Source organism: Prionailurus bengalensis, chromosome B1, assembly GCF_016509475.1.
Source record: "Prionailurus bengalensis isolate Pbe53 chromosome B1, Fcat_Pben_1.1_paternal_pri, whole genome shotgun sequence".
Classification (NCBI taxonomy): Eukaryota; Metazoa; Chordata; class Mammalia; order Carnivora; family Felidae; genus Prionailurus; species Prionailurus bengalensis.
Window position 1 is genome coordinate 69,333,606 of NC_057344.1, and position 17,307 is coordinate 69,350,912.

Sequence of the window (17,307 nt, forward strand, 5' to 3'; positions counted from 1 at the left end):
GGGTCCTTCATCCCACTCGGTACAACTTTGCTCCTGAGTTATTAAATGAAATGTCATTTGTTACTGAATCCCCTTCCTTTGTTTATGTATGTCATGTATAAAGTACACCGGATTTTATTTATGATGAAATAAAAACAATTGATTGCTTTTGGTCTTCATAATCTTTTTTTGTAAACTTGAGCATTGAGCCATTGGTCAGAAATGTAACTCCTGCTGCTTAGACTTGTATCATTTTCTTTTAAAGCAATTTTTGTACAAACATGAAATCTGAGAAGGTAAAGAGTAACTCATAAAATGCTAAAGAGAACACTGTTTTTAAATTTTAAATTTTATTTGTATTCAATGGTCTTAGGAGAATTTCCCCATTCCTTAGGGGGTGCCGTCAGCATTCTCTACTAGAGGAGTAGCTGAGCTTTGAGCTACATCAGTGCATCAGTACATCAGTTCCTCAAAGGCTGTGAATGTGTACTGAAGATCTTAACGTCCCAAAGCTCAGCTCCCTGCCCTGGTAGGGCCCACCTGAACAGGGCTGGCTGGCACTGGAGCTAGTTTCGTTAGGGTTGAATTTCAAGGCAAGAAGAAACGGGTACCACCATGGAACCAAAATCACTCTCAGTCAAAATTGCTGTCTTAGGGGCGCCTGGGTGGCTCAGTCAGTCTGACTGGCTCAGGTCACGATCTCAGTTCGTGGGCTCCAGTCCTGCGTCAGGCTCTGTGCTGACAGATTGGAACCTGGAGCCTGGAGCCTGCTTTGGATTCTGTGTCTCCCTCTCTTTCTGCCCCTTCCCCCATTTGCACTCTGTCTCTCTCTCAAAAATAAATAAACATTAAAAAAAATTTTTTTAATTAAAAAAAAAGAAATTTCTCAAATACAATATAGTCTCATATGAGTTTAGGTTTAGAAAAAACTAGTCCATGTTGTACAATCACTCCTAGATGCTGTATATCAACGTTCTGGATCTTCAGACACATGAGACTACCTTAGAATATGGAAAAGGAGGGGCGTCTGGGTGGCTCAATCAGGGAAGCGTCTGACTTCGGCTCAGGTCATGATCTCACAGTTGGTGGGTTTGAGCCTCACGTCAGGCTCTGTGCTGACAGCTCAGAGCCTAGAGCCTGCTTCGGATTCTGTGTCTCCTTCTCTCTCTGCCCCTTCCCTGCTTGCACTCTGTCTCTCTCTCTCAAATATAAATAAATATTTAAAAATTAAAAAAAAAAAAAAGAATATGGCAAAGGAAAAAACCCAGAAGGCGAGACCTGTCTTTTATTTTCCCACCTACTTAATCATTACAGATAGTTCACTCTATCAACTAAACATATAAAAGGAAGTGCAAATACCTGATCTAGCAATACCGCTGTCCCGGTCTTCATTCTGTCCTCTGCTTGGCATGTCAACTGGAGTGCTATGTGCTAAGATAAAGGCAAAAGGTAACAATGTTATTGAACTTCCAAAGAAGGCCTTGTTTAAAAGCCACTACAGTAATTTTTACATTTCAAAGTAGGCTACTGCTACTGATGGTTGGCATACATGTATATATGAAAATTAACGAGAAAGCAAAATTAAATACATAAAACACAATGGTGAGAGTAAAAACAGAACCAAGTAATTACCTGTCTTTACCCTACTGTAGCATAAAAACTTGTTGGAGTGGTGCCTATTTCTAAAGCAAACTGAATAATAAACTATTCATGCAGTTGATAAAATGAACAAACATTCTCAGGCAGATACTTCCAGCCATTGTCCTCATCATTAGTAATATTTAAATAGCACTGTATTTTCAAAATGCTTTATAATCAGTTTTATTAGTAACTATAGGCAACTTAGGAAACAGAAATATTTGAATACCATTTCATAAATTTAAAAAATGTTTCTGTTTATAACCCACTCTCTTGGCAGATAAAAACCCCTTCATTTTCAAATATTTCTTCCTCCATTTCATTTCCATATACACCCAGTATCACTGTAGAGTTACTGAGAAAAACGAATATCCTGGCATGAATTTTAGAAAACACTCTAAAGTATTACAGACTTGTAGGAATGCTACAGATTCATCATACATATTGAGCTAGAGGGTAGAGGACATATTGCTATAGTAAGCTTTACAATGTATGAGAAACCCAGGGCCCTGCCTGATTATTATACTTTCCAGATAGTTTTTGAAGACTGTTTATTTTCATAATTTTGAAGAGAGCATATAAACATGTTAGCCTCACTCTAAGTAGGTGGGAAGGTGTCACTTTCATCGGGGTGTCAGTTAACTAATAGAGCTTAGCACACTTCCAGCTACAAAGAACAGAATGAGGAATACCATTTGTCATAAACATAACCTTTAATGTTAGTAATGAAGATTCCCCACACTTGTTAATCATGCCAGACTTCAACAGACATTCAACAGCTTTAGCTGGCAAGGCCAGTTAAATCTAAGAATTTACCTACCCAGAGAGACCGAGATGATTATACCTGTAAAGAACCTAGAAACTGCATTTAAACTACTTAAATGCTAGAGAGAGTAGGGGTAGAAAGTAGAGAGAGAGAGAGAGAGGGAGAGATGAGGTGGCTGAGGAAGAGAAAAAGAGAGAGAGAGAGAGAGAGAGAGAGAGGTCTTCCATGCTCTTATTAGGTGACTTTTGAAGAAACTCTGTGCAGGTGAGGGTGCAGGTGACTAAATGGATAGAAGTATATACCATGGGAAAGGAAAACAGTTCAGACCTGAAGAGGCCCAGGAAAATCAGAAAATATAATCCTCTTAGAAACACTAAGGGCTCATTTCAGATCAAAATCAGCTTACACTGGGGTATTAGCAAAGACATTTACAATAGAAGTTCATTGGTGGAATTTTTCAAAACACCGTGAACTTGGCTGCATTTGAAACTATTATCTCAAGAGCCCCTTGGATTTCTAGAGAGGCACCACACAGGATTTTTTTCTAAGAAACTGCACAGGAGTTATTACTAATGTGTGTGGGTCACACTGTTCTCAGCATTCCACACAAACCTGCAAAGAAAGAAGCGCTCCGGGTGAGCCGGAGAGGTCCTCCTTCAGCTACGCCCTGTAGCAGTTTGCTGCCGCATGCTTGCAGCAGACCTAGAGACAGAGACACACGGAAGAGGGCCAACAAAGTACACACACAAAAATAAACACAGATTAAAGATAATGCAAAAAAACAAAACAAAACAACAAACTCAAATAAAGCAAAACACACACCCACAATAGTGGTATTCAGAAAGAAAGAGCCCAGTTATGTGGCTGATTTTACCTAGGTTACTTCCAGTACGACAAGGACCCAAGTTATTCTGATTTGTGTTGAGTTTTCCCAAATTAGGATCCTGGTGGATGTATTCAAAGCTGTCTTGTAAGCTACATCCAGAGAAGGAGGGGAAAGGAGAGAGAGAAGAAAAATATCAAGAGATGAATAAGACTGTTTTCTAATAAACTCTCAAACACAGGCAACTTACCAGTTGTTCCAACTTTCCTTATAAATGAATAAAGTCTCACATCTACCAAAGGAAACTAAACTTTAGGGGAAAGGAAAAGACAAAAAAACTTTTTGAAGGCAGTCCAACCTATAAAACTAAACAACATATTCCTAACAATTTTACATTATATAATGGGACATGGAACTCTACAAATTTGGCTTTGGTGACTGACACCTAGGATATCGCTATTCATTTCTAAATTGTGTTTTAGTAACTGACACTCAAGATGTTACTATTCATTTCAAGGGTAATTTCACTAAAACTTCAAAATGAAATTGAGCTGAACTCTCAGTTAACATCTATGAGCCATTTAGAAAGTTTTTCCAGGAGGAGGATATAACAGAAATTATGATTCCCATAGGAGTTTGACTTCACAACATCTAAGAAGTTAGAATTACTCATAGACACAAATGTGAGAGAAGCCAATTTTAATAATTTACTTGTTTTATTAACAAGTAAAATAAATATCAAGACTTCAAGGAGAATACAACATTAATAGGGCCAAAATAATTTTTACTTAAATGTGAGCTTGATATTCTATTATAGGGAATTAGTGTATAACTGAAAGGGTCTGAAAAAGAGTATCTCACAAAAAAAATCAATTCTCATATAGGCTTAAGTCATGCCAGACCAATGTTAAATGCTCAAACAAGTTAAATCCATTATTTTGTTGAAGACTAAGCAGAATTACTCAAAGGTACCCAAATCTACAAAGAAAAATATTTTTAATTTCCCAAGATTATGAAAAAAGAACGGCCTTCATTTGGTCTCTAAGAATATCCCTTTAATTTATAACAAACTTCTTTCAAACTTACGAAAGTATAGCAAATGTTTTGTTTTATTCAAAAATGAAGCATATGAAATATTTATGCTTGAAAAGTTCAAAGTGTATGAACAAATGTACCAGAATGAGAGTTAACATCAGTTTTCTTTGTCTACAAAGAAATATAAAATTAGAGGAGGAAAAAAACTCAGGAGTGAAGATCAGGATATGGCCTGGTCCAGGTACCCACCAGTCATAGAGGCAACATTGACAGCTGAATAGATGGTGAGCACATATGACCCAGCCTGCCATACATGTGCCCCACAGGCTGAAAAAACTCACTATGTGCTTCATTTCTTTAGAAATAAATTAACTAGCCAACCAGTTTTTTTGTTTTTGTTTTTGTTTTTTTTTTAAGATAAAACAGCATTGGGAAATAAACAGTCATTTGTCTTTAAGGCCAGCTAATAAAGTCAAAGGCCTTTTCATATACATTATGTGCAAGGAAATGGCCATTTCTTTGTTAATGTGGACTCATCTCACTTCTTATTTCAAAAATATGTATGGCTCTCAAAGAACTACTCTTTCCAGAAACAGCCACTTAAAAAAATGGGGAGGGAGGGTGGATTGGTACAAAATCCCACACTTACTTATTTGTACTCCCACAGAAGCTGCCCATTCTAGCTGAGAACACCTTACTAATCATCAGTTGTGGAGGAGAACTAGAAGAAAAAAAAGAGAGAGAGAAAGTATTTTTGAATAAGAAAGCAGTTTCACCATTCCGTTTTTCACAAATAGTAGGAAAAGAAGCCCAAACTCACCGTATATAGTGTATCTTTAAAGTGGAGCCTTTGTAACTCATTGCAACCGAGCCAAACATCATTTCCCCTAGCATGTTGACATCAGAAGCGGGTCTTGTGTACTGCATACATTAGAGAAACCAAAATCAAAGTTAATATGTGGCACAACATGATGTGCGATGCAAAAGAAAATAACATTTGGGGCACCTGGGTGGCTCAGTCAGTTAAGCGTCTGACTTTGGCTCAGGTCATGATCTCATGGTTTGTGGGCTCGAGCTGTGCTGACAGCTCAGAGCCTGGAGCCTGCTTTGGATTCTGTGTCTCCCTCTTTCTCTGCCCCTCCCTTGCATGTGCTCTGTGTCTCAAAAATAAATAAACATAAAAAAAATTTTTTTTAAGAAAATAACATTTATTGATCTATGGGGTCCTTCTTTAGTTTATTAGCAGATAATTAAAACTATTTCTCAAAGCAGAAACTGATCATTTTACAGTCTTAATCCATAATGGTGATTGCCTATTTTTTCCCATATTATTACTTATGTTCATGATTTTGTATACACAGTATCTTCATGTAGGATCCAAGTGTTTCATCAAAGATCGTTTTTAATCTTGCTATGAAAAATAAAGATTTTTTATTATCTCCATTTATAAACTTTAAAGATTAAGTTCTGAAAAAAAAAAAGGGTAACTCTTTTCTTGGTACTATGCTAAGCAAAATAAGTCAGTCAGAGAAAGACATATCATATGATTTCACTCGTATGTGGAATTTGATAAATTCAACAGATGAACATAGGGGAAGGGAGGGGAAAATAAGATAAAAACAGAGAGGGGGGGAAACCATAAGAGACTCTTAAATACAGAGAACAAACTGAGGGAGATGGGGGGTTTGGGCTAAATGGTGATGGGCAATAAGGAGGGTGCTTTTCAGGATGAGCACTGGTGTCATATGTAAGAGATGAATCACTGGGTTCTACTCCTGAAGCCAAGACTACACTGTATGTTAACTAACTTGAATTTAAATTTTAAAAAATAATAATTTCAAAATACATATATATATATATATATATATATATATATATATCCTGAATAAAAATACAGTTCAGCATTATTCACCTCAATAGTTAATAGTGTTGAATGAAAATGCCAATTGGCACAGGTAGGGTTTTGTGAGGGTCCAAAAGATGACAGATGGTCTGATACCTCTGAAGTTTTACAAAAAAAATATTTCAAAAACATCTGACCCCTGTACCTTCTGGCCAGTCTTTCTCATCCCTTTCGTCATCCAAAAGGGGGGCCTGTGCTACCTCCACTTTCCCAGATCTCATCTGCTTGTTAACCTACTGCAGCCTCATCTATTCAAACTGCTCTAGTAATGACTTCTGCCTTCCTATCAAATCCAATGCACCCTTTCCAGTTTGCTTTCTTAAACATGTCTCATGGTATCTGGTGTTCTTATTTACCCTCCTTGTCGAATCTTCTTTCTTAGATCTTCCCTTGAACAGGATTGTTCCTCAGAGGACACTCCTACTCACCGTCTGCATTCTCAACCCCTCTTAGGATTTTGGTTATTCTTTACATAGGAATACTTCCCACATCTTTTATCTCCAGGTCCAGACCTCTCCCTGAACTCTAGAATCCTACATCCAAATGAATTCATTCAGGTATCATTATATGTATGTAAAGATAATGTAACACATATTATACAATAATGTATTATAACGATATGTGAATGAATGTATTTGGATGTAGGATTCTAGACACCTGATGAACATGATAGATGTGAATGTCAACCAAATTAGTGTGCTGCGGGCACCCCAGCACACCCTGACCAAGACAAAACAATGGTCCAGGATCCAGCCCATCGAGCCCTGCATTCTCTGCTAGCGTGCTTTCCATCCAAGCCAAAACATGGGAATCATTCTTAACACTGTCTTCTCAATCTTTTTTTTAAACTTCAAATCCACACGCACACATTATATACACACAAGTACATGCACACACTAACAAACACATACACAACCTACTTATACATGTTTGCAGAGGAGGAAAGAGAAACAAATCTCTCAGCCTTGTTTAACGAGGCTCCTCTCTGTTTGGTTATAGCTCACGCCAACCTCTTCTCACTACATGCAGACAGAAACCAACTGTCTTTCACATTTTTTATTAATAACTTCCACCTACCGCCTCCGTTTTATGATCTGCTTTTCCTTGGGGTACAGGGTCTATACGCCAATTGTGATTCTCAACTAGTTGAAAATTTCACTGTATACTTTTTAAATCACAAACCTCCTGGAAACTGAGGAGCACTGCGAAATAAGGGCAAATGCGTGGCACAAATCCTGAACATGAAATTAACAAAGTTCTATAGACCTGTGGCTGCTGGCAGTTTACCCAGCTTTGCTTTTCCAGCAACGTGGAAAATTCCATGAGTCAAAAAAGAAAAAAAAAATTGATACATTCTTCATCAGTTTATATCCTCCTGCTCTTCAGTATTTATGAAACATTTCTTCCCTTATTTCTAGTTAGCCAATATTTCTCAATAACCCAAATCCCTATCCTTTACTCTCTCTCTCTCTCTCTCTCTCACACACACACACACACACACACACACACACACACACACACACACAGATGCCACTAGCCCTGTTATCCCTCACACAAGTTAGATCTTACCATCTCTTTCTTCTAAACAAGATTTTCTTCCTCCTACTGGCAAGTACTATTTTCTTAGGATGCCCATATACATTCCCAGAATCCTTAGAATTTTTATGCCAAAACTGGAAACTGTGTGTTTTAATCTAGTTCTAACAACAAAGAGAGCAAAACAAAAGCATTTACCTCATTTGCAATATGTCTTCCTCATTCATCATTATAATATAGAATTCATATATTATACTTGATCACCTCGACTCGGATACAGTTTTTATCGAGAGAGAAAAGCCAAAGTGTGAAAAGAGCACTGACAGGACACATTTAAGAGCACATTGTGGAATACTTATGCTCATGTCCCTGGAGTAGAATCCTCCAGCAGCTATTATTCCCTGTGGAGAAATCACAGTAAATGACTTCAGCCCCACGGGGCATCTGGTTGGGCAGGGATGGTTTTACCTGGTACTTTGGAAGCTGCTCCTTAGCGTGTTGTAAAGATGCCCCGGAAGAACTATGGGAAGAGGTGCTGCTGCTGCTGCCACCGCCGCCGCTTCCTTGACAGCACTTGGCTGACATTTTAAGAGACACATCCTCTGTTTTCTGGGTTGACAGACAGGCAAGATAAGGGATTGCTAAGTATATCGGGCTTCCTCAGCACGCTTTTCATTGGGAACTTCTTTGTCAAATCATTCTGTTATGCTGTGCCTAAGCTGCACAGAAAACCAGAAGCTTTTTTTCCTTCTCTATGAGGACAAGAATGTGGTCCCTGGGGGTCTGAAGAAGGGTAACTAGACAGGAGATGGTGGTCTTGTAGTAGGACTATTCGCCATAAGTGATTCAACTGTTATTTACAGTTCAGTTCATAGATTTCATGGATTTCGACTCCTGAAATCATCAGTGAGATCTGATCTCTCTGTTTGGGTCACTAGTGGACCCACTAGTACTAATGGAAAGTCCTAATCTATAAAATTCATGTGGAGAAAGACAATGCTCCAAATGTTAGCCCTGTACCAGGCAAATGCAACGAACTAGGAAAGCAGAATTACTAATTTGGAAAGCCTGGGTTTGTGTTTTTAATGGCACACCTCCTCTAGCACTCCTTTAAAAGTAACAGGAGAGAGTTTGTGAAAGATAAACCAAAACTCTGAAACAGGAGCTCCTGTGAATTATACATCATGTGATGGAAAAGTGGCCTTTAAAGGTTAGGAGTAATATAAGATTATCTACTATATAGTCCCTAAACAGAGTTCACTGCTAATTTTATGACAGTGACATAAAGGTATAAAGATACACCTTTATTAATTCTTCCCTTCCGCCTACACCAAATTATATTGCTCCCTACAGAAGCATCCCGTGCCATCTATGGTAGGTTATTTCTATTCTGTCTGAGTCTTACTTGCCTTTTTGTGTGCAGCTTTTGCTTGGAAAAACATGAATGCAACTGCAGCTTATCTAATCTCCAATGTGACAGTCACACTGGTGGTCTAATGCAAATGCCTGCAGTCATGTGCCTGATACAAACTCATGACGTTTTGTGCTTGCCAAGGGAGTGGGGGGCTGAAAATGGGAAAAGAATGTACGGAAAACACATACTGTGCTGGTCCACAACATTAGTCACTCCAGCAGCGACAGCATTCAAAGTCGTACTTGGTAATTCCCGGGTATCAGGCACTCCTTCAACACCCTCTTCAGATCTAGTTGTTACTTAATACCACTTAACCCAACACAGCCCCTCAGAGAGCCCAAAGTGACACTAAGTCCACACCTGCCTCACAGACTGCTAGACCCTCTGGCTGGGGTACAACATACTGAGCAGTCTATAATTGGAGATAGCACCTGGGACGGTGAGACGAGCACTACTTGTCTGGACTCTTTCTGTAGCCTTGGGAAAATGACAAACCTCTCTGGACCTAGCTACCTTTTTGACTAAATGAGCACTTCCAAGAAAGCTTATATTCCCGACTCCAGTGTCATCACTGCTCTGATATACCAAAATTCCAGTTGCCTTTGAAAACCAGTGAGGGGAACCTGGGTGGTTCAGTGGGTTAGGCATCTCTTGATTTCGGCTCCAGTCATGATCTCACGGTTCATGGGATCGAGCCTCACATCTAGCTCTGTGCTGACAGTGCAGAGCCTGCTTGGGATTCTCTCTTTCTCTCTCTCTGTCCCTCCCCCCAGCATGCACGCATGTACTCTCTCTAAATTAATAAATAAATAAATAAACTTTAAAAAAAGAAAAGCCAGTGAGAATTTTTTCTTCAACCTGTTACCACCATTAGGAGCCCTAGTGATGGTGTGTGGGTGTTTCAACTAAACCATCTGTGCAAGGCCTTCGGGGAAACAGGAAATGATATGGGAAATTAAGGGAGAAATCATGTCCTGTCAAGTGCTGGCTCACCTAAACTTTGATACAAATCTACCATTAAAGCCTACAGGTGAATCACCTGAGAGATTCCCCGCCCCCCCCCAACCCAACAAGCCCAACAACTACTGTAATGATTAGCTACCTGGCAGACTTCCACTATAAAGTACTATGGAATCTACCCAGCTAAACTGCCTTTAACCAAATGCTTCCTTCCTGCAGAAATGATCCTTATCAAAAGCAGGAAAACAGCTCCTTGGCCCTGATGAAACAAAGACTGTGATATAAACTATTCATTTACTTAGCTACACATGTGATGAACTTCCAGAATTTGGTCAGTATAGATAGCAAGCTACTGAACATGAAAAGAATGAAAAGTCTAAAGGCGACAACTTAGAAGTACCTCAGGCTGAGGTCCAGAAGACTCAGGGAGGACCAGACTCTACTCCTCACCTGGACATGTGACCTTAACCTTTCCTGTTCTGGCTCCAGGGGATCAAGGGCTGCTCTGCTCTCACTTAACCCATCCCAGATCCTGCCGTGCCCCACCCCACAACACTCCCCCTTCCCCTCCCCCTGCTTTGCACTAAAAAAAGGAAGTAAATTAAGTGTCCTTGGTCAAATGGGTTTGAGAAACACTCCCTTTTGAAGAGGACAGTGTATGTTAGCATACTGAAGCCCTATAGTAAGAAAAGCTATTTAATCCTGTTGAACCCAGTGCTATGTAATACCTCTTACTATCTATGAGAAATACCAGACAGAAGGATCTATTAACTTCCCTTCAGGCTAACACTTTCTGAATTTTAGAGTGCTCAGCTTTCCTATTACATAGCACATGTTTGGCATCAAAATCCTACTGAATTACAACTCACCAGCAAATTTACCTCTAGTAATATTTACAGTACACTGCTGAGCATCTGTCATGACTCTCTGGTAAAAGTTTCACCTGGCATATTAATAAGAATACAAATGCGGCAGGACGGGGTGGCGGAGAGCCTTTGTTTATGCTGCTTCTGAACCTTAATGACACATACAGTAGAGCTCAAAGAGAAGATTATGAACTAATAAACGACTGCTCAGAGAGGTGGTTAAAAGCACAAATTAAAAAGATGAAAGCAAATCTGCATTTCATACCTGAGTTGCTACCTCTTCAATCTTGTGAACCGCTTTAGAATCAAATAAGACTTGTCTTCCTCTTCTCTCACAGTCCTGGTAGACTATCAGGCGAATCTCATTCAGGTCAAACTCCGAACATGACCAACTGTGGATTAAAAAGAGAGAAAGAAGTTATGTTATCCACAATCCACAACACTTGGAATGGTCATGGCGAGCTAAGATTCCCAGCCAACATGCCTATGTGCCTCTGACCAGGGGCAGACAGCCTTGTCTGTGGGCTCTAATGGGCCATTGTCCATGGCAAAGGTTTGGAAGACTGCTGTAAACAATAAATCATTGGAGAGAAAGTTTCTCCTTCCAAAGCCACTTTGGGCAAAGATAGCAACCAAAAACCATAAGGATGTGTGCAGAAAGCTAAATTTGGATTCCTGGATTCTGGGAATGGTACACCTGAGGTACAGGAATGTTCCAGCTTCTGTGTTATTGGCCAGGGAACCATTTGGAGCAAGTGAGTGGAGCCTTCTCCTCTCTTCCTCTCCCACCCACCAGGCTCAGGTGAAAATGAGTAGAATTACATATCCTAAATTTTAGAACTTTATTATAGCTGGCTTGGATACAGAAGTTTTGAAAACCAAGTGCATCACTGTTCATAATCTGAATTGCTAACAACAATCAGCAATGGAGGAAGCACAGCTTACTCCTGTTAAAAAGAAAACCACAGGCCCAAAATGGTGTCACTTAATCCAAGTCACCAAACCAGGACTGGCTTAACTGCTGTTTAGACCTCCCCTAGAAATAGTCTTAACCAGTCAATCAGGAATTTTCTGACTAACATGAGGTAATCTGTCACATGGGCCTCCTCCTAGCCTAAAAGAAGATGAAGTAATCTGCATGATAAGACCCTTGTCTTTCCCCCTAAGGGAAAATGATCTAGCCTGAAACAATCCTTTCTTGTCTCTTGCTATTAACTCCTTGTTCCATCCTCCCCGTAAAAACCTTCCATTTTGTACAACTCTTCAGAGAGCCCCTCTACTTGCTGGATGGGATGTAGTCACATTTATGAATTGCTTAATAAAGTCAATTATAACTTCACATTAAAAGCTGCTGGGATAAAACTGCTCTAAACATAAGTTTGCTCTTCAGTAATAAATGAAATCAGAATGTGAGGACTATAAAAAAGGGCAATCATTTAAAATGCACTGCTTTGGGGCGCCAGGCTGGCTCAGTCAATAGAGCGTGCAACTCTTGATCTCAGGGTCCTATGTTCAAGCCTCATGATGGGCATACAGCTTACTTTAAAAAAGTAAAAAAGTAAATATAAAATGCACTGCTTTGGACATATTCAGTTATTAGTCTGTTAATCCTGTCAACATATATTTGAGTGCCTACTATGTTTCAGGCACTGTGGTCCAGATGCTAGACATTCAGAAGTTAACTAAATAGAATTGGTCCCTGCCCTCATGGAGAACATGGTTTAGTGGGGAATACTGGGCCAATAATGATATAAATGTATAACTACAGATTGTCATAAGTGCAAAAAGGAAAAGGATATGATGAGTGTTTCTTATTTTCAGATCTGAAGAGCAGGGAAGTCCCTAAGGATTTAAGGAAGTGAAGGTGGTGCCTGACTGGTTCAGTTGGTAGAACATGTGACTCTTGATCTTGGGGTTGTGAGTTCAAGCCCCACGATGGGGGCAGAGCTTACTTAATAAAACAACAACAACAACCAGACGGAGGATTTAAGAAGTGATTTTTAAATAGGACTTGAAGAAGTAAGAGCTGAAGAGATAAGGTGTGAGAATGAAGAACAGGGTAGGAAGAGAGTAGGCTGGGAAGACAGGCAGGGGTCAGGATCATGCCCTAAGTGCAATGAGAAGCCAAGATGTACAAAGGTTGATAAACTCAAGTCTACACTTTTTAAAAATTCAACCTGGTTCCTCTAAGGAAAACATGGGTGGGGAGATTAAGACTGGAGGTAAGAAGGCCAAAGAGAATTTATTATCAGAGTTCAGGCCCTTCATCAGGAAGGTTAGAGGAACAGCAACGGAGGTGGAGGAAAGAGAACAGATATTAGGGGCAGAACTAATAAGAGTTAGCGGTAGGCTGCGAGGGTACTGGAGACAAAAGGAAGGCCTCCTGCTTAGAGAAAGCTGGAGAAGTAGGAGGAGTCCCCAAGGTATGGATGATAGGAAGTCACATAGATAGATTGACAAAAGCAAACTGTTTAAACTAAGAGACAGTCAACTACAATGAAATCAGACACATCTGGATCAAATCCATACTTTGAGTTTCCATTTTTTTCATCAGCACAATGAGAATATTAATGTCAACCTCACAAGGCTGCTATAGGAATTAAATGAAATATGTAAAGTGTTTCACATAGAGGCTGACACACAGTAAGCGCTCCAAAATGTTAATAATTACTTAAGAGAATTGTTAATGGTACAATTTTTTTTTTTTTTTTTTTTTTTTTTTTTACCAGCCACAAACTGTGCGTTATTGGCTCTTTCCTTTTTCAGGCAATAGTAGTTAATATTGAATATGCTCTTTCAGGGTAGCAGATTAATTTTCTTAAATCCCAGCACCAAAAAATATAAAGCTCTGGTTGTACCTTCTTCTAACAACCTATATTCTGAGTTATCATGCCCAAGCATCCCTTCCTCCCAGTTTTGATAACAACATGGCAAGTTTATTTTAGAAATCATTTTCTTCTACTCTCAGTCCAGAGACAGTCTGTGATGTAGGCCTGGCTAATCAGACATGACCACACAACCTCCAGCTAGGTTATGAAAGCCAGTCCCCCAACTTAGCTGCTCAGCTAGGAAATGATAACCCTGGTGCCTATTTTTGCCAGTATGAGGTAAAAGCCTACCTCTGAAAATGAAGTCAGGGTGAAAGAAAGCAGAGGGAAGGAGTGGGATGAGGCAGATTCCTGTTGGCAATCGAAGCCAACAGCTTCTGAGTGAGCACTACTCCTGGAGTTAGTTTTCTGTCACTTACAACCAAGAAGTCCTGAAGACTGTGCCCCAAACCACTAAATTTTTAAATTACATAAAGCCATTAAAAATAGCCTCTATGTTGGGGCGCCTGGGTGGCGCAGTTGGTTAAGCATCCGACTTCAGCCAGGTCACGATCTCGCGGTCCGTGAGTTCAAGCCCCGAGTCGGGCTCTGGGCTGATGGCTCAGAGCCTGGAGCCTGTTTCCGATTCTGTGTCTCCCTCTCTCTCTGCCCCTCCCCTGTTCATGCTCAGTCTCTCTCTGTCCCAAAAATAAATAAACGTTGGAAAAAAAAAATTAAAAAAAAAAAAAAAAGCCTCTATGGGGCGCCTGGTTGGCTCAGTCGGTAAAGCATGCAACTTTTGATCTTGGGGTTGTAACTTTGAGCACTATGTTGGGTACAGAGATTACATAACAAAAATATCTGGGGGCGCCCGGGTGGCTCAGTTGGTTAAGCATCCCACTCTAGATTTCAGCTCAGGTCATGATATTACGGTTTGTAAGATTGAGCCTGGCATAGGGCTCTGTGCTAATAGCATGGGAGTCTGCTTGGGATTCTCTCTCTGGCCTTCCCTCACCCCCAAATAAATAAATAAAAAACATTTTTAAGAATCTTAAAAAAAAAAAAAACCTCTGAAATTATTAAGATATAGTACATAGGCTGAAGTTATTAAAAATGAAAAAGCAAAGAGGATTTGTCTTTTTTTCTTGTTCCATCTGTTTTGCCCTAACAATTACACTTTGCCAAAATAGCTTTATAATTTACACAGCAAATTGTTCAATCCTTATTTTTGAGGAGTAACCCTGACTCAATACCAAACTGAGGACAGCCTGACTAGAAGAGCTAAGATTTAATAAGGATCATACCACCTTATTAAATGTTTCATGCTATTTTTCAATTTTAAAGGAATGGAAATAAAAGATAGGAGGCAGAAAGCACATACGTTGGATTGTCTAATTTTTTGACCCAAATACCTTCAAAAGGTATGCTTTATATAAGGCAAACTCCACTCTCCAGCTTCCATATGAATACTGCCTTATTTAATGCCTAATTATAATTTCATCACTAATACTAATGTAGAGGAAATTACAGTTGAGTAATTTGATGAAGAAAATACAGGCAGGACAAAGGACATTAAAAGAGTGCTTCAGAATAAGGCAGGCCTGGGATCAAATCTCAGGTCTGCCTCCCACTGGAGTTACAGCCTTAAAGAAAGTCCCCCCTCAAGCAGTACTTGTAAAACCTGGTGTGAAGATTAAAGGAGACAATCTGCGGAAATCTCCCAGCGCACTGTCAGCTTTTTTCCCTGGGATCCTCCATAACACAGGGCTTCACTGAGTCATAATCACATGCTACATGCATTTTCTGCATGTTCACATTCACTTCAACATTCAACCAAAGTTATTGTGGGGCTTCTGTGAGTACAGCCATGGTTCCTGGTGTTTTACTAAGGGCAACTCTGCATGACTCAAAGAGGTATAAAAAAATAAGCCGTGGGCTTTTGCCTTAAAATATCTATTTAAGAGATATTTATTCTAATGAGAACTACCTCATTGCTTTGCCTTGGTTGAAAGTAAGGCCCCTGGTTTTATTTATCTACTCTGGTCATGGCCATCTGAGCTGAGGCACAAAAAAGTAAGATGGTTTATCTACCTTTTCTTACTGTAAAATTTAAATAAAAGGACTTAGATGGACCCTTTTCAGTTTTAAGAGTCCATGATGGTAACATCTGCCGGCTGGAACTGAAACCAGCTGTTATTTCTGTAACTACTCATCAAGAGCAGGAAGAAAGTGACCAAAGTCTACATTACTTATCTGAAAGGTGACAAGCAATAGTTCAAATGAGTTTAAGTACAGAAAACAGAATTCTCTTTAAAATATATATAATCAGGGGCTCCTGAGTGGCTCAGTTGACTGAGTGTCCGACTTTGGCTCAGGTCTTAATCTCACAGCTCATGAGTTCGAGCCCTGCATCAGGCTCTGTGCTGACAGCTTGGAGCCTGGAGCCTGCTTCGAATTCTGGGGCTCCCTCTCTCTCTGCCCCAACCCACTCGCATTCTGTCTCTCTCAAAAATAAACAAACATTTAAAAAATAAATAAATAAAACAAAACAAAACTAAACTAAACTAAAATAAAATAAAATAAAATAAAATAAAATAAAATAAAATAAATATAATCAGGAGTACCTGGGTGGTTCAGTTGGTTGAACATCCAACTTCAACTCAGGTCATGATCTCACAGTTTTGTGAACTTGACCTCCACATCGGGCTCTGCACTGGCAGTACAGAGCCTGCTTGAGATTCTCTCTCTCCCTCTCTCCCACTCCACTCCCACTCTCTCTCTCAAAATAAAATAAAATAAAATAAAATATATAAAACCATGTGTTGTGGGTTTCATCGTGTCCCCAAAACGGTATGTTCGATTCCTAATTCACAGTACCTGTCAACGTGACCATGTTTGGAAAGAAGATCTTTGCAGATGTAATCAAGTTAAGATGAAATCATACTAGATGAGGGTGATTAGTGTCTTCATGAGAGGAGGGAAATTTGGACACAGACACAGAGGGAAGGTGATGATGGACAGATTGTGGAGTTATGCTGCTACCAGCCAATGAAGGCCAAAGAAGCCTGGCAGTCAGGGGGATACAATAAATAAGAACTGGGTAAGTCCTTATTCTCTAGGCATTTAAAATCTACAAGACACAATCATATAGGTAACTACATGAAAATAAAAGGGTTAGGCAGAATATAGAAAGCAAAAAAAAACCAAAAAAAAAAAAACCAAAAAAAACCAGGAAAGGTTTCCAGAAGAAGCAATATCTGAACTGATGAAGTTAGGAAGAATGGCAAGGATTCCACATGTAACATAAACAGGGGAGAGAGTCATTGCAGAATGAGGGCATGACATAAATACAAAAAGTCAAATGGTACAAAGTCAAAGTCTTAATTTCTTGAAACATGTCTACTACAGAAGAATTATGCAGGAGATGAGGCTGGAAAGACAGTGTAGGCCTACTTGTGGAGGACCCTGAATGTCAAGCCAAGGAATGTATGTTTGCTTCTACAAGCAGTGGTGTGCCATTCCAACTTTCTGAGATGGGAAATGACATCATCTGACTTGTGTTTTAGGAGAACTAAAGCTG

General features: G+C 39.6%; 1 protein-coding gene across 5 annotated transcripts in view; it reads right to left on the bottom strand.

The window, feature by feature from the left end:
• FNIP2 (folliculin interacting protein 2) overlaps window positions 1–17,307 on the bottom strand; it is a 131,938-nt gene that overhangs the window by 54,141 nt on the left and 60,490 nt on the right. For 3 of the 5 annotated variants that reach the window (XM_043566475.1, XM_043566469.1, XM_043566504.1), the window contains exons 2-8: window positions 11,186–11,312; window positions 8,149–8,289; window positions 5,062–5,162; window positions 4,891–4,962; window positions 3,258–3,358; window positions 2,996–3,085; window positions 1,339–1,410 (exon numbers count right to left, since the gene is read on the bottom strand). In XM_043566475.1, the coding sequence (XP_043422410.1) occupies window positions 1,339–1,410; window positions 2,996–3,085; window positions 3,258–3,358; window positions 4,891–4,962; window positions 5,062–5,162; window positions 8,149–8,289; window positions 11,186–11,312 (704 nt within the window). The remainder of the gene's footprint in view (window positions 1–1,338; window positions 1,411–2,995; window positions 3,086–3,257; window positions 3,359–4,890; window positions 4,963–5,061; window positions 5,163–8,148; window positions 8,290–11,185; window positions 11,313–17,307) is intronic. The other 2 variants (XM_043566494.1, XM_043566485.1) reach the window with 1 other exon arrangement.